This window comes from Xiphophorus maculatus, chromosome 20 (assembly GCF_002775205.1).
Source record: "Xiphophorus maculatus strain JP 163 A chromosome 20, X_maculatus-5.0-male, whole genome shotgun sequence".
In the NCBI taxonomy this organism is placed as follows: Eukaryota; Metazoa; Chordata; class Actinopteri; order Cyprinodontiformes; family Poeciliidae; genus Xiphophorus; species Xiphophorus maculatus.
In genome coordinates, this window is record NC_036462.1 from 31,037,355 (window position 1) to 31,051,728 (window position 14,374).

The 14,374-nt window shown below is 37.6% G+C and overlaps 1 protein-coding gene across 5 annotated transcripts in view; it reads left to right on the plus strand.

The window, feature by feature from the left end:
• Positions 1 to 14,374, plus strand: part of LOC102220602 (calcium-dependent secretion activator 1) — a 96,318-nt gene that overhangs the window by 59,513 nt on the left and 22,431 nt on the right. For all 5 annotated transcript variants that reach the window (XM_023324900.1, XM_023324902.1, XM_023324903.1 and 2 more), the window contains 7 exons: positions 611 to 752; positions 5,366 to 5,521; positions 6,341 to 6,488; positions 7,670 to 7,744; positions 8,406 to 8,489; positions 8,957 to 8,989; positions 12,379 to 12,486. In XM_023324900.1, coding sequence (XP_023180668.1) covers positions 611 to 752; positions 5,366 to 5,521; positions 6,341 to 6,488; positions 7,670 to 7,744; positions 8,406 to 8,489; positions 8,957 to 8,989; positions 12,379 to 12,486 — 746 coding nt within the window. The remainder of the gene's footprint in view (positions 1 to 610; positions 753 to 5,365; positions 5,522 to 6,340; positions 6,489 to 7,669; positions 7,745 to 8,405; positions 8,490 to 8,956; positions 8,990 to 12,378; positions 12,487 to 14,374) is intronic.

Sequence of the window (14,374 nt, forward strand, 5' to 3'; positions counted from 1 at the left end):
GGGTCGGGGAGGGAGAAGAAATGTTTCATTTGTAGTAATGGAATAAAAAAGAATATCAGTTTTCCCCAAAATGTAGCTGTAAATTACATGCAAGATGAAACTTTTTTTTTTTTCACCGATGCATCTAAAATAAATAACTGGAAATCTTGACTGAATAACTCTTCCCTGCATATGTTTCCAAAAGAAAACATATGCAGTGTATAATAATAATAATAATAATACATTTTATTTGAAGGTGTCTTTCAAAGCACTCAAGGTCACCGAGCATTAAATACAGAAGAACTAGTGACAGAAAGAAATGACTTTAAACAGAATAAGCAAGTTTGGAGAAGTGAGGTTTAAGCTTAGACCTAAATTCAGACATAGAATCAGAATTAGAGGTGAGCTGTGGAAGAGAGGCTCAGAAGATCAGTGAGGTACACAGGTGCCAAGTTGTGGAGGTCTTTGAAGGTGAGAAGGAGATTCTTGAAGTCGATGGGGTATTTTATGGGTAACCAGTGAAGACGTGTTCCTTCAAAGTAGTTCTGGTGATTATATTGTGCTTGATGTCATTTGCGCACGAAGAAACATGCTTGACACGTTATTTCTCTTCTCGGGTTCGGTCTTACAGACAACCTGTGCAACGGGAAGTTCCATAAACACCTCCAGGACCTGTACGCCCCTCTGGTGGTGCGATACGTGGACCTGATGGAGTCGTCCATCGCTCAGTCCATCCACAGAGGCTTTGAAAGAGAGTGCTGGGAACCAGTAAAGTAAGCATTTACACTTTTTTCTTTTATCTTCTCTTATACTAAGGAGGCTTTTTGTAGAATTACCTACATGTGGCTTACTTCATACAGTTGAGTCCAAAATAATATCAGCGTGTTGGAATCAGTTTTATAGCTTTTATTTTTTACTAGATATGTAAAAATGAACGTGTTAATCCTGGATTAACTCAAATTCCTTTTAACAGCAGGATTATTTCCGTCACTTGTTGCATTTTCCTCCTGTCCACCTCACGTCCTTTTCCACACTGCACTGTGTGAGAGAGACAGAGACAGGGACCCCAAAATTATTTCACTGTTGTAGACAGGAGAAAAAATAATCGCACCAAAGCAATCATTTTGTGTGGTCAATGCTAAACTTCTATGAACATCTGAGAATCATGAAAAATAATATATGCATCAAGCAAATACAACATGAGAAAGCAGCACAAAAATAACATTTATGCTAACACCACTTTACAGGATGAGTCCTAGTTCTGCATTATTATTATTACATTTCATTCATTTCACTTTTTTGTTTCCCTTTTTTAGTCTCACTTTAAATCTGTTACCTATATTAATATTACCCCACTATATGTAAAGCACAATCTTGTATTGTAGTATGTGCATAAAAAATACTTGTGGAGATTATTTGGAGAATTCTGTACCTTTATAAATTTTTCTGTAGAATGGTCATATTTGGTACTGTCGCATTTCTAATAAAAATCTCTAGTGTGTGTTTGCAGGCTGTCTTTCAAAGGAGAAGCAGATTCTCATGGTTTCTCACCTCAGTTTGACCTTTGATAGTTTTTTCTTTTGTCTTTTGAAAGTTGTTCATTGGAATCAACTTTTGTGGTTACTTTTATATTTTCTACCCTGATGACTAGATTACTTCAAATGTAAGAATTGCGGATTTTGTTTTTTTACTGCATTTTCTGACTCACAAGCCTTTGTAAGCATTACTCCCTGGGGTAAGGTGGCGAGCGTCTTTCCAGGGGTGACCATGGCACCCCCTTGGGGGCGCCACTGCCCAAGAGAATCACCGGACAATGGGGTGCCTGTGGCTCTCTATCACTGTCAGAACGTGACTGCATACTGATGAGGTCATTCAGTCATTTGACTCGGTCGTGTTGGCCAAGTTTGGCCAAGAAAACTTATATCAACGCTTGGTGAGAGCTTGCCAAAAGGCATGTGTGAGAATGCATGATCAAGTGGAAGAAAGTTCTTATGACTGATGAGAGAAAACATGTAACTTTTTGACCGTCAGACAAGATGTGATGACAGCATCATGCTGTAGGGATACATCTTTGCAGCAGTACCCTGGATGGCTTGTAAAAGTAGAAGGTAAAATGAGCAATAAAATATTGGGCAGTCCAAGAGGACAGTTTGTTTCCATCGGCCAGAGAACAACTGTTTCAGAGACACAAGACACAACAATCCAGCAACTGCAGTTTCCTTCGTCTTGCTACATCCATCATGTTATTCAAAGACAACATGGTGGATATTTAAACTCTAAGCTTCATCAAAAAGAAAAGTTTTAAGCCTATTTGTATACGTAGACAGGTTGTCTGCCTCATGGACTGGAACTGGGAACTGCTTCCGGAGAAGAGGAGTCTGATGAGTGAGGCTATGCTCACACAGCAGGCAAATCCGACTCAAATATGCTTTTTTTTGCCCATATCTTCAGTTCAGACTGACCTTTTCAGGCAGGCTGAACAACCCAATTCCAATCTCTTCACCCCCCAAAAAATACGATCTGTGCCACTTCTACATATGGAACTAAATCAGATACATATCCAATAATTTAAAAAATCCCTGCTGTCTGAACAGTCATCTCACACGATGCCATTTATGAGGCATGCATCATAATTCTGCATAATCCTGACGCAGTAAATCAGGACATCAACAATGGCTAAAAATTAGGATTATGAAATTATGAAAGATATCTGTGTCACAAAAGTTGATCATATCAGAGTCAGACGTCTCCTGGTTCTGCCTACACATCCAAACAGTCTTCCCTACAGTCAATGCTCCACAAAACACCATTGCTGCTTGTGCTTTCTTTTTTACCACCTTCCTTCGTCTTGCTCTGATCTTGTGACAATGACGTTGGCTGCTAAAAAACTTTAGAGCCGATCTATAGACAGCTCCATCCATTATTACTTTTCTAAACAGTGCACTGTTGTGTGGCTTCTACGTTTTTCTTCTGCGCACAGGTCGCTGAGTCGCTCTGGGGTTGTAAACCGTTTACACAGAAGTCCGATTGCACTTGTGTTTAGTTAGTAGTATGAATGACCATACAAAAAAAAAAATCACATCTCAGCAAAACATCAGGAGACCTTCTGTGTGGAAGGAACATCTCATTCTACATCTAGAACCTCTAGGAACCAGTAAACCTGCAGTCTGACTACTTTATTAAATTCTACAAACAGCTGGGTGTGTTGTTTGTTAGATATAATTATCATAAAATGTCTATTGAGAATGATTTCATGATCAAATATGTTATATTGACTAAATAAAACTGTAACTGATAGCCTATCTGAGAATACAGTATGGATTCACTTTCTGGAACAACCAGTGAAATGATGGCGTTCGGTAGCCTGGTTTTACTCTAAAACTGAAAAATTAGTGGCATTTCTATAGTGCAGCACTGTATTATATATTACAGCATGATTTATCAGCCCACTTTTTCATGGCTCCTAATATGTTTCTAAAGATGTCTCAATTGTGTCCTTAAGTAGGTCTTCACCATTCTATTGGTCACATTGCTTTGTGTGCCTCTGTTGCTCCAGGCTTGACTGCAGATCCACATCTTCTGTTATTCTCTCCACGGGAGCATAGCAAGCACTCTGCTGAGTGTCAGCATCCAAATGCCCAGACTACCAAATGTAACAGGACCAAGTGTTAGCCTCCCACAAATACCCAACTTTTCTCCACCCAGTTGGATAAAAGCTAATTGTGATTCGGAGTGTGTATTGCTATATATATATATATATATATATATATATATATATATAGCATATATATATATATATATATATATATATGATCTTGATATATATATATATATATATACATATATATATATATATATAGCATATATATATATATATATATATATATATATATATATATATATATATATATATATATATATATATATATATATGATCTTGATATATATCATCTAAAAACAAAAAAACAATGCAATTTTGGCAGTTTATCCACAAAATCTACACTAAAGCTGTTTTATTTCAGGCTGTGAAACGTTTTCCCACCTCACTATGAACGTTTGCATCCTTTCAGGTTTTCAGTCCTGAGCCTTCCCTGAGCCATCTGCTCCGTTAGCTGTCATCTTCCCGTACCTTTACTCCCTTTACTACGCTTGGCAAAAATATAAATGCAAGACTTTTGTTTCTGTCCCCATTTTCCATGAGCTGAACTCAAAAGATATAATTAATAATCATGCTAGTTTCTAATCGGCATCTTGATTTGCTACACCTGCGAAGTGGCATGGATTGTCTCTGCAAAGGAGAAGTGCTCACTATCACAGATTCAGACAGATTTGTGAACATTTTGTGCATATGGAAAATATTTGAGATCTTTGAGTTCAGCTCATGGAAAAATGGAAGCAAAAATGAAAGTGTTGTATTTATATTTATTGTTCAATGTATTTGTAGCTCAGGAATGAACAAGTACATTTGTATTTGCTTGGTCTCATACATTGACCCCATGATTTTAATGACTTTAATACTGTGAAGATTTGGTTTTTTCTGTGTATTCATTTAGGATTCGGTGTCTATTGAGTCTCTGTGTTGTCCATCTACCCCTCGATTGTTCCCATCTGTGTCTTGTTTCTCTGATTCCCCTCTGTGTATTTAATCCCTCCTGTGTCCCTTGTCGAGTCCTCGTCTTGTCTTCCGTCTATGTCTTTGTTGTCAGTTCCTCTGTACCAGTTTCTACCAATTTTTGATCTCTTAGCCTTCCTGAATTCTTCTTGAATTCTAATGTCTTAGCAAAAAAGGTTTTCTTTTAACATCAAAACCTGATTTTAAAAGAAAGTTGAAACCTAGGATCTGTGTAGTTATCAATGTTATCATGTACGTTTGTCTTTCCCTGAGTTCCTTCCTGAGTAGTCCTAATCTTTTGTAAATGTATGTGTGAAAGAATGTTTCATTTCTTTTTTCCATCTTCTTCTTTTATGTGAAAAGCTATTGAAAAAGTCATCCTCACACATTTCCTAAATTTACCTTACATATACAGTGGCTGATGAACAGCTACAATTTAGCTCTAGTTCCTGTTTAATGCGTATGCCAGTTTTAATTTGTCAAATGATGATTGTGTGAATGCTTCATCATGCTTCATCAAGATATCTTATTCAGATAATACCGTTGGCTATAAAATTTTTATTTATTTTTGACACTGAAAATTGTAGTTACACAGCCTTGATTTCGTTTCACTTACCTTTTTTCCTGCACTTAATATGAATATTAATACAAATATTACTGTACTAATAGAACAATTGAATAAGCCTTAAGTTCTTAATGTAAGCAGGAAATGCTATTTCGCTGTGTCTCAGTTATCAGTTTGGGTTTACATGACTCTGATCTGTGGTTCTGTAGCAACGGTTCAGCAACTTCGGAGGACCTGTTCTGGAAGCTGGACGCTCTGCAGACGTTCATCAGAGATCTCCACTGGCCGGAAGAAGAGTTCGGCAAGCACCTAGAAACCAGACTGAAGCTGATGTCCAGTGACATGATAGAATCTTGTATAAAACGGTAACCACTTTTTGGACAAAAATAACTGATATTTTTTCTTGGAGTGTGACATTACATTAGATTAATGTGTTAGGTAAGAGTTTCTTTTCTTAGCGTATGGGAGAATTGCTAATGCACCACCTGGCCAAAAGAAAGGGTCCCACGCTCTAATATTTTGTTGGCTCACCTTTAGCTTTGATTGCAGCACATATTTGCTGTGGGATTGTTTCGAGAAACTTCTGCAATGCCACAAGATTTATTTTCTCCAACCATCCTCGTTCCTTGGCGTTCCTCCTCCTCCTTATTTGCTTCCTGGAAACCCGCACAAGAACCAACAACCACGTTCCACTCACCTCTCCCCGGCGTCCCCATCCACGAAAAACTCAAGTAATCGCTGTACACAATTTTCTAGACATTCCACCTTCAGCTCGACCTCATCCGTTCTGTCTCCTTGCGGTGTTTCCAATTCCTTGCCTCCTTTTCCAATCCAGAGGTTGGGAAAAAAAATCCAACCCCTGGATTTTTTTTTCTAGGGGTTGAAAAATCCCTGGATTTTAGCTTTTAGCTTTTTCATTTTTATAATAGTCTTTGATTTTTACTTGTCTCCTGACAGTGTCTGTGTATGGGGGTCAGAAAACCTAATACCATCATGAAAGAAAGACAATTCCCAACTATCCAGTTGGAGGCTCAGACATATTTATTCATTTAAATTCAGGTGGCGACGTTTTTGTTTGGCCAGGGAGTGTGTATACATATCTATGTATGCATACATATAGTCACGTATATCTTTATATAGATATATGTGGCTTTGATGTTGAACAATCATACCGCCTTTTAAAGGACCCGGGCAGCATTTGAGGCCAAGCTGCAGAGAAGCAGCCGGACCACAGATTTCCGCGTGCCTCAGTCCATCTGCACCATGTTTAATGTCATGGTGGACGCCAAGTCCCAGTCAGCCAAACTGTGTGTTGTGGACCTCGGTCAGGAGGTAAGGTTTCCGTTTCTGTTCTCTTTCATCTTCTCCTTTAATATTCTCACCCCAGTTTAAAACTGGTGCTGTGGTGGCTGGAGCACTTTTAAGGGCAAACGCCTACAAAGGTGTAAATCCTTTTTTTTTAATGCAAGATAAACATTTGACTACACATCTGCTTTTTGTGTAATTTTGCACGTGCCATGCCATTTTTCTTTGCAACTTTTTTTGTTTACCATCCCCGTCTACCGTATGGAGTTTGTCAAACAATGGGTAAGTGTGACCAAAATCTAAATGAAACTCTCGAGTCACACCACCCTCCTGCCCTGCACCCAGGCCCCCCATTAATTCCCAAATGAATAATTAGTCATCAGTTTTCACTGTCTGTCTTCCTTCACTTGAATTGTTTGGATTTCATTACCATATGTGTAGATAGTATTGAATATACATGGGATGAATGTGAGAGATCTCATGTTTTGCACAGTCTCCAGACTGATACTAATTACTGACGATAAATTCATTATTCCTAAGTCCCTCACAGTTTTGTCAGAGGAAAGAAGTCGTCTTACAGTGTTTCTACCGCTCCCCATAAAAGCAGGTTATTTTTGCTGAATGAATGTTTCTTAAGTTCTTTTCTGTTCTATCCCTATATGTGAAATAAATATCCGCAGAGCACTTCATTAATTTACATATATCACCTAAATTTGTATATTTTATTTCTATAATGAATGACTAAAATAAAAGTACCAAGTGAGGCGAGTAATTCACTTTACCCCTTTCTCATTTGCATAACTTTAAAACACAATGTTTTTACCTGAGGAATTCATAAAAGTTTCCTCTTATCCTTTGTTCTCCCCCAATTTGTATTACTACCATCACTGTGGTGGATTCATTCATGGTTATCTTGTAATCTAGTTTATACCTATTTAGTTTCATTGCATATAATTTTTATTTAGTATAAAAACAAAAACAATTTCATAACAAAACATTAGCACTTCTTTCTTTGACACTCAAATATAGTTAAAAATGTAAATATGAAAACATAAAATCAGCAAAGGCTGGATAGATGGAGATCTATTGTTTAGAAACTTGCTGGGGAAATAAAAAATGACACATGGACAGATGTCATTTTTCTTTCAGAAATGTTTATACTGTAAATGTAGATAAAATGCCTAACTCTGTGTTGTTTCCATCCCCAGAGACAATACCACTCCCAAATCGACCATCTGATTGAGGAGACGGTGAAGGAGATGATTACTCTTTTGGTTGCAAAGGTACAACACCACCGAGCGGGCTTTTAGGCCACAACATAACATGAGAAAATGAAAGGAAAGACACATTTGTTCAGATTCAAAGCAATCCCACAGATGTTTCCTTCTGGTGAATCGCCACGTTGACAAGAGGTTTGAGTAACCTTATCGCTGTTGGGTCTCCGTAGTTTGGGGCATCGCTTTGTGGTTAAAAATCTTCAATGGCAAATTGTCCTCAATGGAGGGGTCACACAAAGCTTGACTCAGTGACTTTGATTGAATTGCAGAACACAAAAAAGACAAACTTGTAAATTTGGACGAGAGAGACCAGGGCTGGGGAGTTCACCAATGAGAACCTGGTGACCAGGCTGTGGCTTGAGTGGACTCTCTTCCCCTGAGTCCATCAAGTGCAGGTGTTACAAGTTCGGTGGCAGACAATCGAGGGGGGCCACGGAATAAGTTGTTAAAGGTGCATGATCTCACCTTCATGCACAGCTGGGGCTCAGGAACACAACTGGACCATCTTGTACTCCAAAGATGCCTCTGTGTTGGACTTTTCTTCCTGATGGAAAGCAATTATTCGCAGACATTGTTGTTGGATAAAACTTCAAATCAATTAACATTTTTTGTACTTTTCAAATCCTTTGTCTATCATGGTTTAACATTTGTCCTGTTTTGCTTTTAGTTTGTGGTCATTCTAGAGAGTGTGTTATCTAAACTCTCTAGATATGACGAAGGAACCCTCTTCTCTTCCTTCTTATCTTTCACAGTAAGTACAACATCCTTTATTCGTTCCTTCTGATAGTATTCACCATCTAAATTTCCATTATTAACATAATTCTTGCAAGCTCATCAGCTGCAGTGAATTTAAAAATCAGACTCTTGATCGTATATCACCTTCCTGATCAACTGAAACATTGTAATTTGATAATCAGTCATTTTGGATTCAAAGCTGTTTGGTGTTTCTTGTAATACAGTTTGACCTTTTATGAAGGCGCTCTCACCATGAAATAGCTTAACATCTCAGCTGGACATCTGCTGTATTGTGGGGGAAAAAAGGATATTGAATTAGTGAGTGCACGTTTGTTGCTAAATGCACCGCAAGTCACGGCTGCTAGTTCAGCAGGCACTAACCACTGTGCTATGTACAGTCTCACCATAGTAGCCCTTCCTCTTAAAAGTGGTCTCACAGTTGGAGTAATGATGCTAACCCCTTTCTATGCCTTTCTTTTAAAGGTAAAAGCTGCCTCAAAGTATGTAGATGTACCTGTAAGTATTAATATTTGTCTTTGCTTTTTGTGGTAGCCTGGCATAGTGTCTTTTAACAAGCAACTGAACACATGCAATGCGAAGAAAATGTGGAATTAGGTCCAGCATGGAGGTACTTGAAGAGAATACTTTTTGATAACTCGGAAAGCTCAACTGAATCAAAACGTTCCAAAGAGATCAGGTTCTACAGTTACATTCAGGATAACGGCAAAAGTTTTATTTTTAGTAGAATCAATTTTACTTATGAAGGATTATTACATTGTACTAGATGAAAATGTTCTCCACAGAAATTTGATCACAAAATTTTTTATATTTCTTTTTTTTTTTATGATTTAATATTACAAAAAGTTACAAAATAATTTATTTAGTTTTTGTTGGGTTTTTTTTCTTTGCAGTTTTTCAAAAATGCTTTTACTTTGCCGGCATTGTTCCTGGTCCTGAACTTCTAGTTCAGAGACTTTTGTGGTGCGATTACGTTCCCAAATTACTAAAACCTTCCACTAAAATTCAAACTGACTTGAAATAAAATCTCCAGCTTATGTCACCAAATAAGAAAATATCTTGATACAGATGAACATTACATCTGAATTGGTTAATAAGTTTAATTTATTAAACTTATTAATAAATAAGTTTATTTATTAAACTTAATGTCTCACATTTTCCTTATTTTGCCAAGAAAAATAGTTAGTTGCTATACAGAGTAGAATCATTAGTTGCTAGACAGAGAAAAGCATATTTAATGGTTGGGATGAGAATACTTATCTTTACTTGAAGCAAGCGTAGCCACAAGATTTTTGTGTCACTAAACACATTTGACCGCAGAACGTGTTTATGATAATTAGTTGCTTATATAATCCAAACCTCAATATCTGTTTTTATTTATCTTTTTTTTTGTTGTTGTTGTACTATATTACATTTTAATTACCCAAGAGTAATTTTTAGAGCTTCTCAGATGAGAACTATAAAAATGTAGAGACAAATAAAATAAAGCACTTTGTATTTATTGTTGTTTTTTTTTTTTAGAAAATTTACATAAGCAACTAAGCTTATTCAATTTGCACAATACCCTTAAGAACGTTGCAGTTTAGTAAATCCAGTTCTAGAGTGATGTCTTGAAAACTTCTGTAAAACTGAAAATCTCAGTGATTGAAGGGAATTTCCTCCTAAGCAGTTCTCATTGCATGTTTGTGTGTTTTTCCCATTGTGCATGTGTAAATATTTGACCATGATTTCGCATGGAATACCAGAATCCAGATGGTAGCTTTTGTCATATTTCTTTTTTGTCAAACGTCCCCATGTTTCCTCCCCAAATGACAATTCATTTGCATGTGGCCAGACACTGGCAGGCAGCCATGACGCGTGCTTCGCTCTTTCAGCGCAACATACATCACGAGTCAGTGTTGGACAACACATGCCACTTCTGCTGTCAGGTTGGCGCTGAGGATTTGTTCATTTGACTGTGTTCACATCAGATTTCCATTCGCTGCCAACACTTCGGCCATTGCAACAAATTTTAAATTAATGCCTTGCAAATAGGCTCTGTGTATGCTAGTAGGGGCTCACAGTTTCTGGCCTTGCATGCAAATCGTGTTACAGTTGTATCCCTGATGCATGGAAAGAGAGTTTCGCTGACAAAATGATTTTTTTTTTTATGTGTCTGCACAGGTTTGATTAGCAAAGGCTTTTCATAAGAGAAATCCCAGATTTACATGGAGTTATATGGTCTATAGTAGTGAGGTGTTCAGAGATGAATTCGTCCTTCATGTTCTAGGGCAGTGGTGTTTTCAAAGTCGGTCCTCGAGGGCCGGCATCCTGCAGGTTTTAGTTCTCTCCCTGGTTTAACGCGCCTGGATCAAATGATGGCTCGTTAGAAGGCCTAAGTAGAACATTGACATGCAGAAAAGATTGTTACTACCACCAGGGAGGGAACTAAAACATGCAGGGTGCCGGCCCTCGAAGACCCACTTTGAACACCACTGTTCTAGGGAAAACCAAACCCAATTTAGGGTTCTGGGTATTGTGCAAATTGAATTTAGGTTCATGCGTAGTTCTAGGCACGTACAGGAAATTGCTAAAGTCTTTCTCTAGACAAATATAAGTCAATACAATATCCTGAACTTGTGTGGTCTGCAAAAGCAAATAATAGATTCTGTGCAGATTTTTTGACTTGTTGTTAAAGGTTGGGATTTAAGACAAGAGAACTGGTTTGGTGCAGAACTTAGAGTTAAATGTTGGTGAATGATCTGACAGTCTGAGTGAGGGTTCAAAATGTTTGTTGCAGAAAAACATCCCAGGTGAACAAATACTCCGATTTTTTATTTGTTGGTAGGGTTCATGTCTTGGTTAGCAAGACCAGGCCGTCTTGCTGACCATCCTTCCTTCCATCAATTCGTCATCTTTGGCTTCTCTAATATCACGATGAGTTGGTGACAGTTCCAGGGAAATTAAGTTGGTAAAAAGTTTTTTATCCAAGAAAAACGCATCAGATTGCATCAATTTATCTTCCAGTGTTCACTCCTCCTGAATGAGCATGGGTTAGATTTGAGCAATTCCAGGAATCCTGGGCAGCAGTAGAAAATTGATTTGCACAGATACTCTCCATTGAACCTGAAAGAAATTACGAAGAAGAATGGAGAAACCAAAAATATCTGAAGATATGTGAAACTCGTAGAGACTCTGTTTTTCAGTGGGTGTTCACATCAACATATTTAGTGTTTAAAGGAATTGTTCTGGTCAAGAGATAGTAGTAAATTTATGTCAACCAGGGAAGGTGACTGACTGAGCAGTTTGTTGCAAAGGTGTATTTAAACTGAAAGTCACCCAGACTTTTTCATCAAAATACAGCATGAGATATAAGTGATGGATATTAGTCTGTGCACAGAGCCTTGTGGAACTTTAACTACCTGGTGAATGAAAAAGATTTGTACTCAAATGAGTAAACTGAATAATCTGCTTTATACCAACCTGTTGTCATTCTGTCTGCTCAGCCTAATTTTGTTTTACTGCAACACTGAGACTGAGCGGGACCAGCATAGAAACAAGTCTATTCTTGCTGCAGTGATATAGTTAGGAAATTTCACTGCTTTTTCGGTCTAATGATGATAGCATGCATTAAAACCTTCAGATTAATTTGATATAAATGTTCACTCGACTAATCGGCTAGAATTTCTGCTATATGTTCTGTTTTTTTAAAATAGCATTTTAATTAAACCACCTTTGAAAGTATCGTGTACATATCCACTTCCCTAAGGATAAATTCATTAGATTTTTTTTAAAAAGAGTGTTAATCAAATATCGGATGTGTGTTTATTTTATAAAAGGAAAAGAACATCAAGCTTTAAGTGCATCTTAATCTCCATCTGTGTTTGTCTTTATTTGCTGTCTTGCAGAAGCCAGGGATGGATGTTGCAGACTGCTACGTTACCTTTGTTCGTCATTCCCAGGACATGCTGCGAGAGAAGGTCAATGAGGAGATTTACGTCGAGAGACTTTTTGATGTATGTAAGCTGCAACATATCCACACCCACACTTTACTCAGCAACCGAGTTATAAATGATAGAAATATCGAAATACTTTTGTGAAGCTTTTTTTTATCTTAATACATTTTCCTTTTATTTATATATATATATAAGTCCAGATATATATTATATATAAATTTTATAGATATCTATATCTATAAAATTGAGGTGTTCATGTTAGAACATGTGAACCTTAACTCAGCGGCTTCACATAGAGAACCGTGCACAAAACATAATTCCGCTTTAGTTAGTGTGTGCTAACGTTGAAACTAGTTCCTGTGAAGGTTGCGCTTCCCTGCAGCTATTCTCAAACTGTATGTTCATTGGCCTGCCTCTTTCCATGTGTGCCGCTGTGTTGAATTTAGGCCTTAGGTTTATGCCTTTCTCATTTTGTCTCAGTCCCTGTTTGTGTGACTGTTGTTGATGGAGAGGTGTCTGACACTTGACCGCTGTCTTGCCATGTAGCCCTTTTTTTCCCCTCACCTCGAAGACTGCTGCTGAAATTTGTGTTAGCTTTAGTTTCTTTGTTGTCATTCCAGATCAGTTCTTCCCTCAGTACCAAAGAGGCGTGTGAAGGTGTCAGCAACCGCTCTCTGCGGCCCTGTTGTGCTTTTTTACAATCCATTCTTTTTTCAGATGTTTGTCTTTTTCTTCCCTTTTTCCTTCTGTTTGGTTCAACATGGCAGGAACAATATGAGATTAACATTTAAGTCAAGTCATGTAGGCGTTTATAACTTGTTAAATAACTGCTAAACGCATTTCTTGTACAGGTAAAAGCATTTTTGGTTTAGATACTTGTACTGCATTTCATCGCTCTGTACTTATACATATGTAATAACAAAGTTGAATTAAATTGAATCTAATTTAATCTAAACTAAATGCAAGTACAACATATACATATAAACTTTCATACTGTGGTGGTTATGTTATATCTACATATTACATGACAGTCAATTTGTTCACTAAAATATCAATATTAAAATAAGTCTTTACTTTTAAATGTCATCATACTTTTTTTATTCAACACTTTCTTTAACAGTCTTCAAAATATTTAATGTTTGTCAAATGATGACCAAAATTCACTGAGATTGGTCAGCTTTTAAATTCAGCAATATAGTAAAAACCAAGTCGGGATCAGAGAAGTCGACCCAGTTTTAATCTAAACATTTAGAAGCATATTGCTTATGGAAGCAATATATAATATATCTGGTAAGGCTTTTACTATCACTGTGATTATAATTATCATTTTCATTTGTAACTAAGTAATCGTTCTTATATATTGAGTGACTGAGTGCCATTTGATTGTTCACAAACAATCAAATGGTGTTTACTTGGAGAATTGCACCAAGTCTTAGTTCATTGTTGGGAAACACTAAGAATCTGTGCCTTCCCAGTGGGGACAGTGTGACAGCTTAGGATGCAGTAAAACCGGCGTGCCGTGGTGGCGTAACGGTTAGCGCGACCCATGTTTGGAGGCCTTGAGTCCTCGACGCGGCCGTCGCGGGTTCGACTGCCGGACCTGACGATGTTTGCCGCATGTCTTCCCCCCTCTCCCTCCCCCTCTCCTCCCCCCTTTCCTATCAGCCTACTGTCATATAAGGGACACTAGAGCCCACAACCTGGAGGGGTGCAGTAAAACACTGTTTCTGAACAGCAACAATTTGTGAAGTGCCACTCAGGTTTTCCACATGGGAAAATGTCCAGTTGAAAATGGCCGTGGTCCAAATACTCCCGTCCTTTACAGGATGTATTAGAGAGATATTCAGCTTATAAGAGAGAAATGCCGAGTAATAGACATGACTTCTTAATATCTCTCCATCTCAAATGTGGATAAGTTGCAACAAATGAGCATTAACATTTACCATCA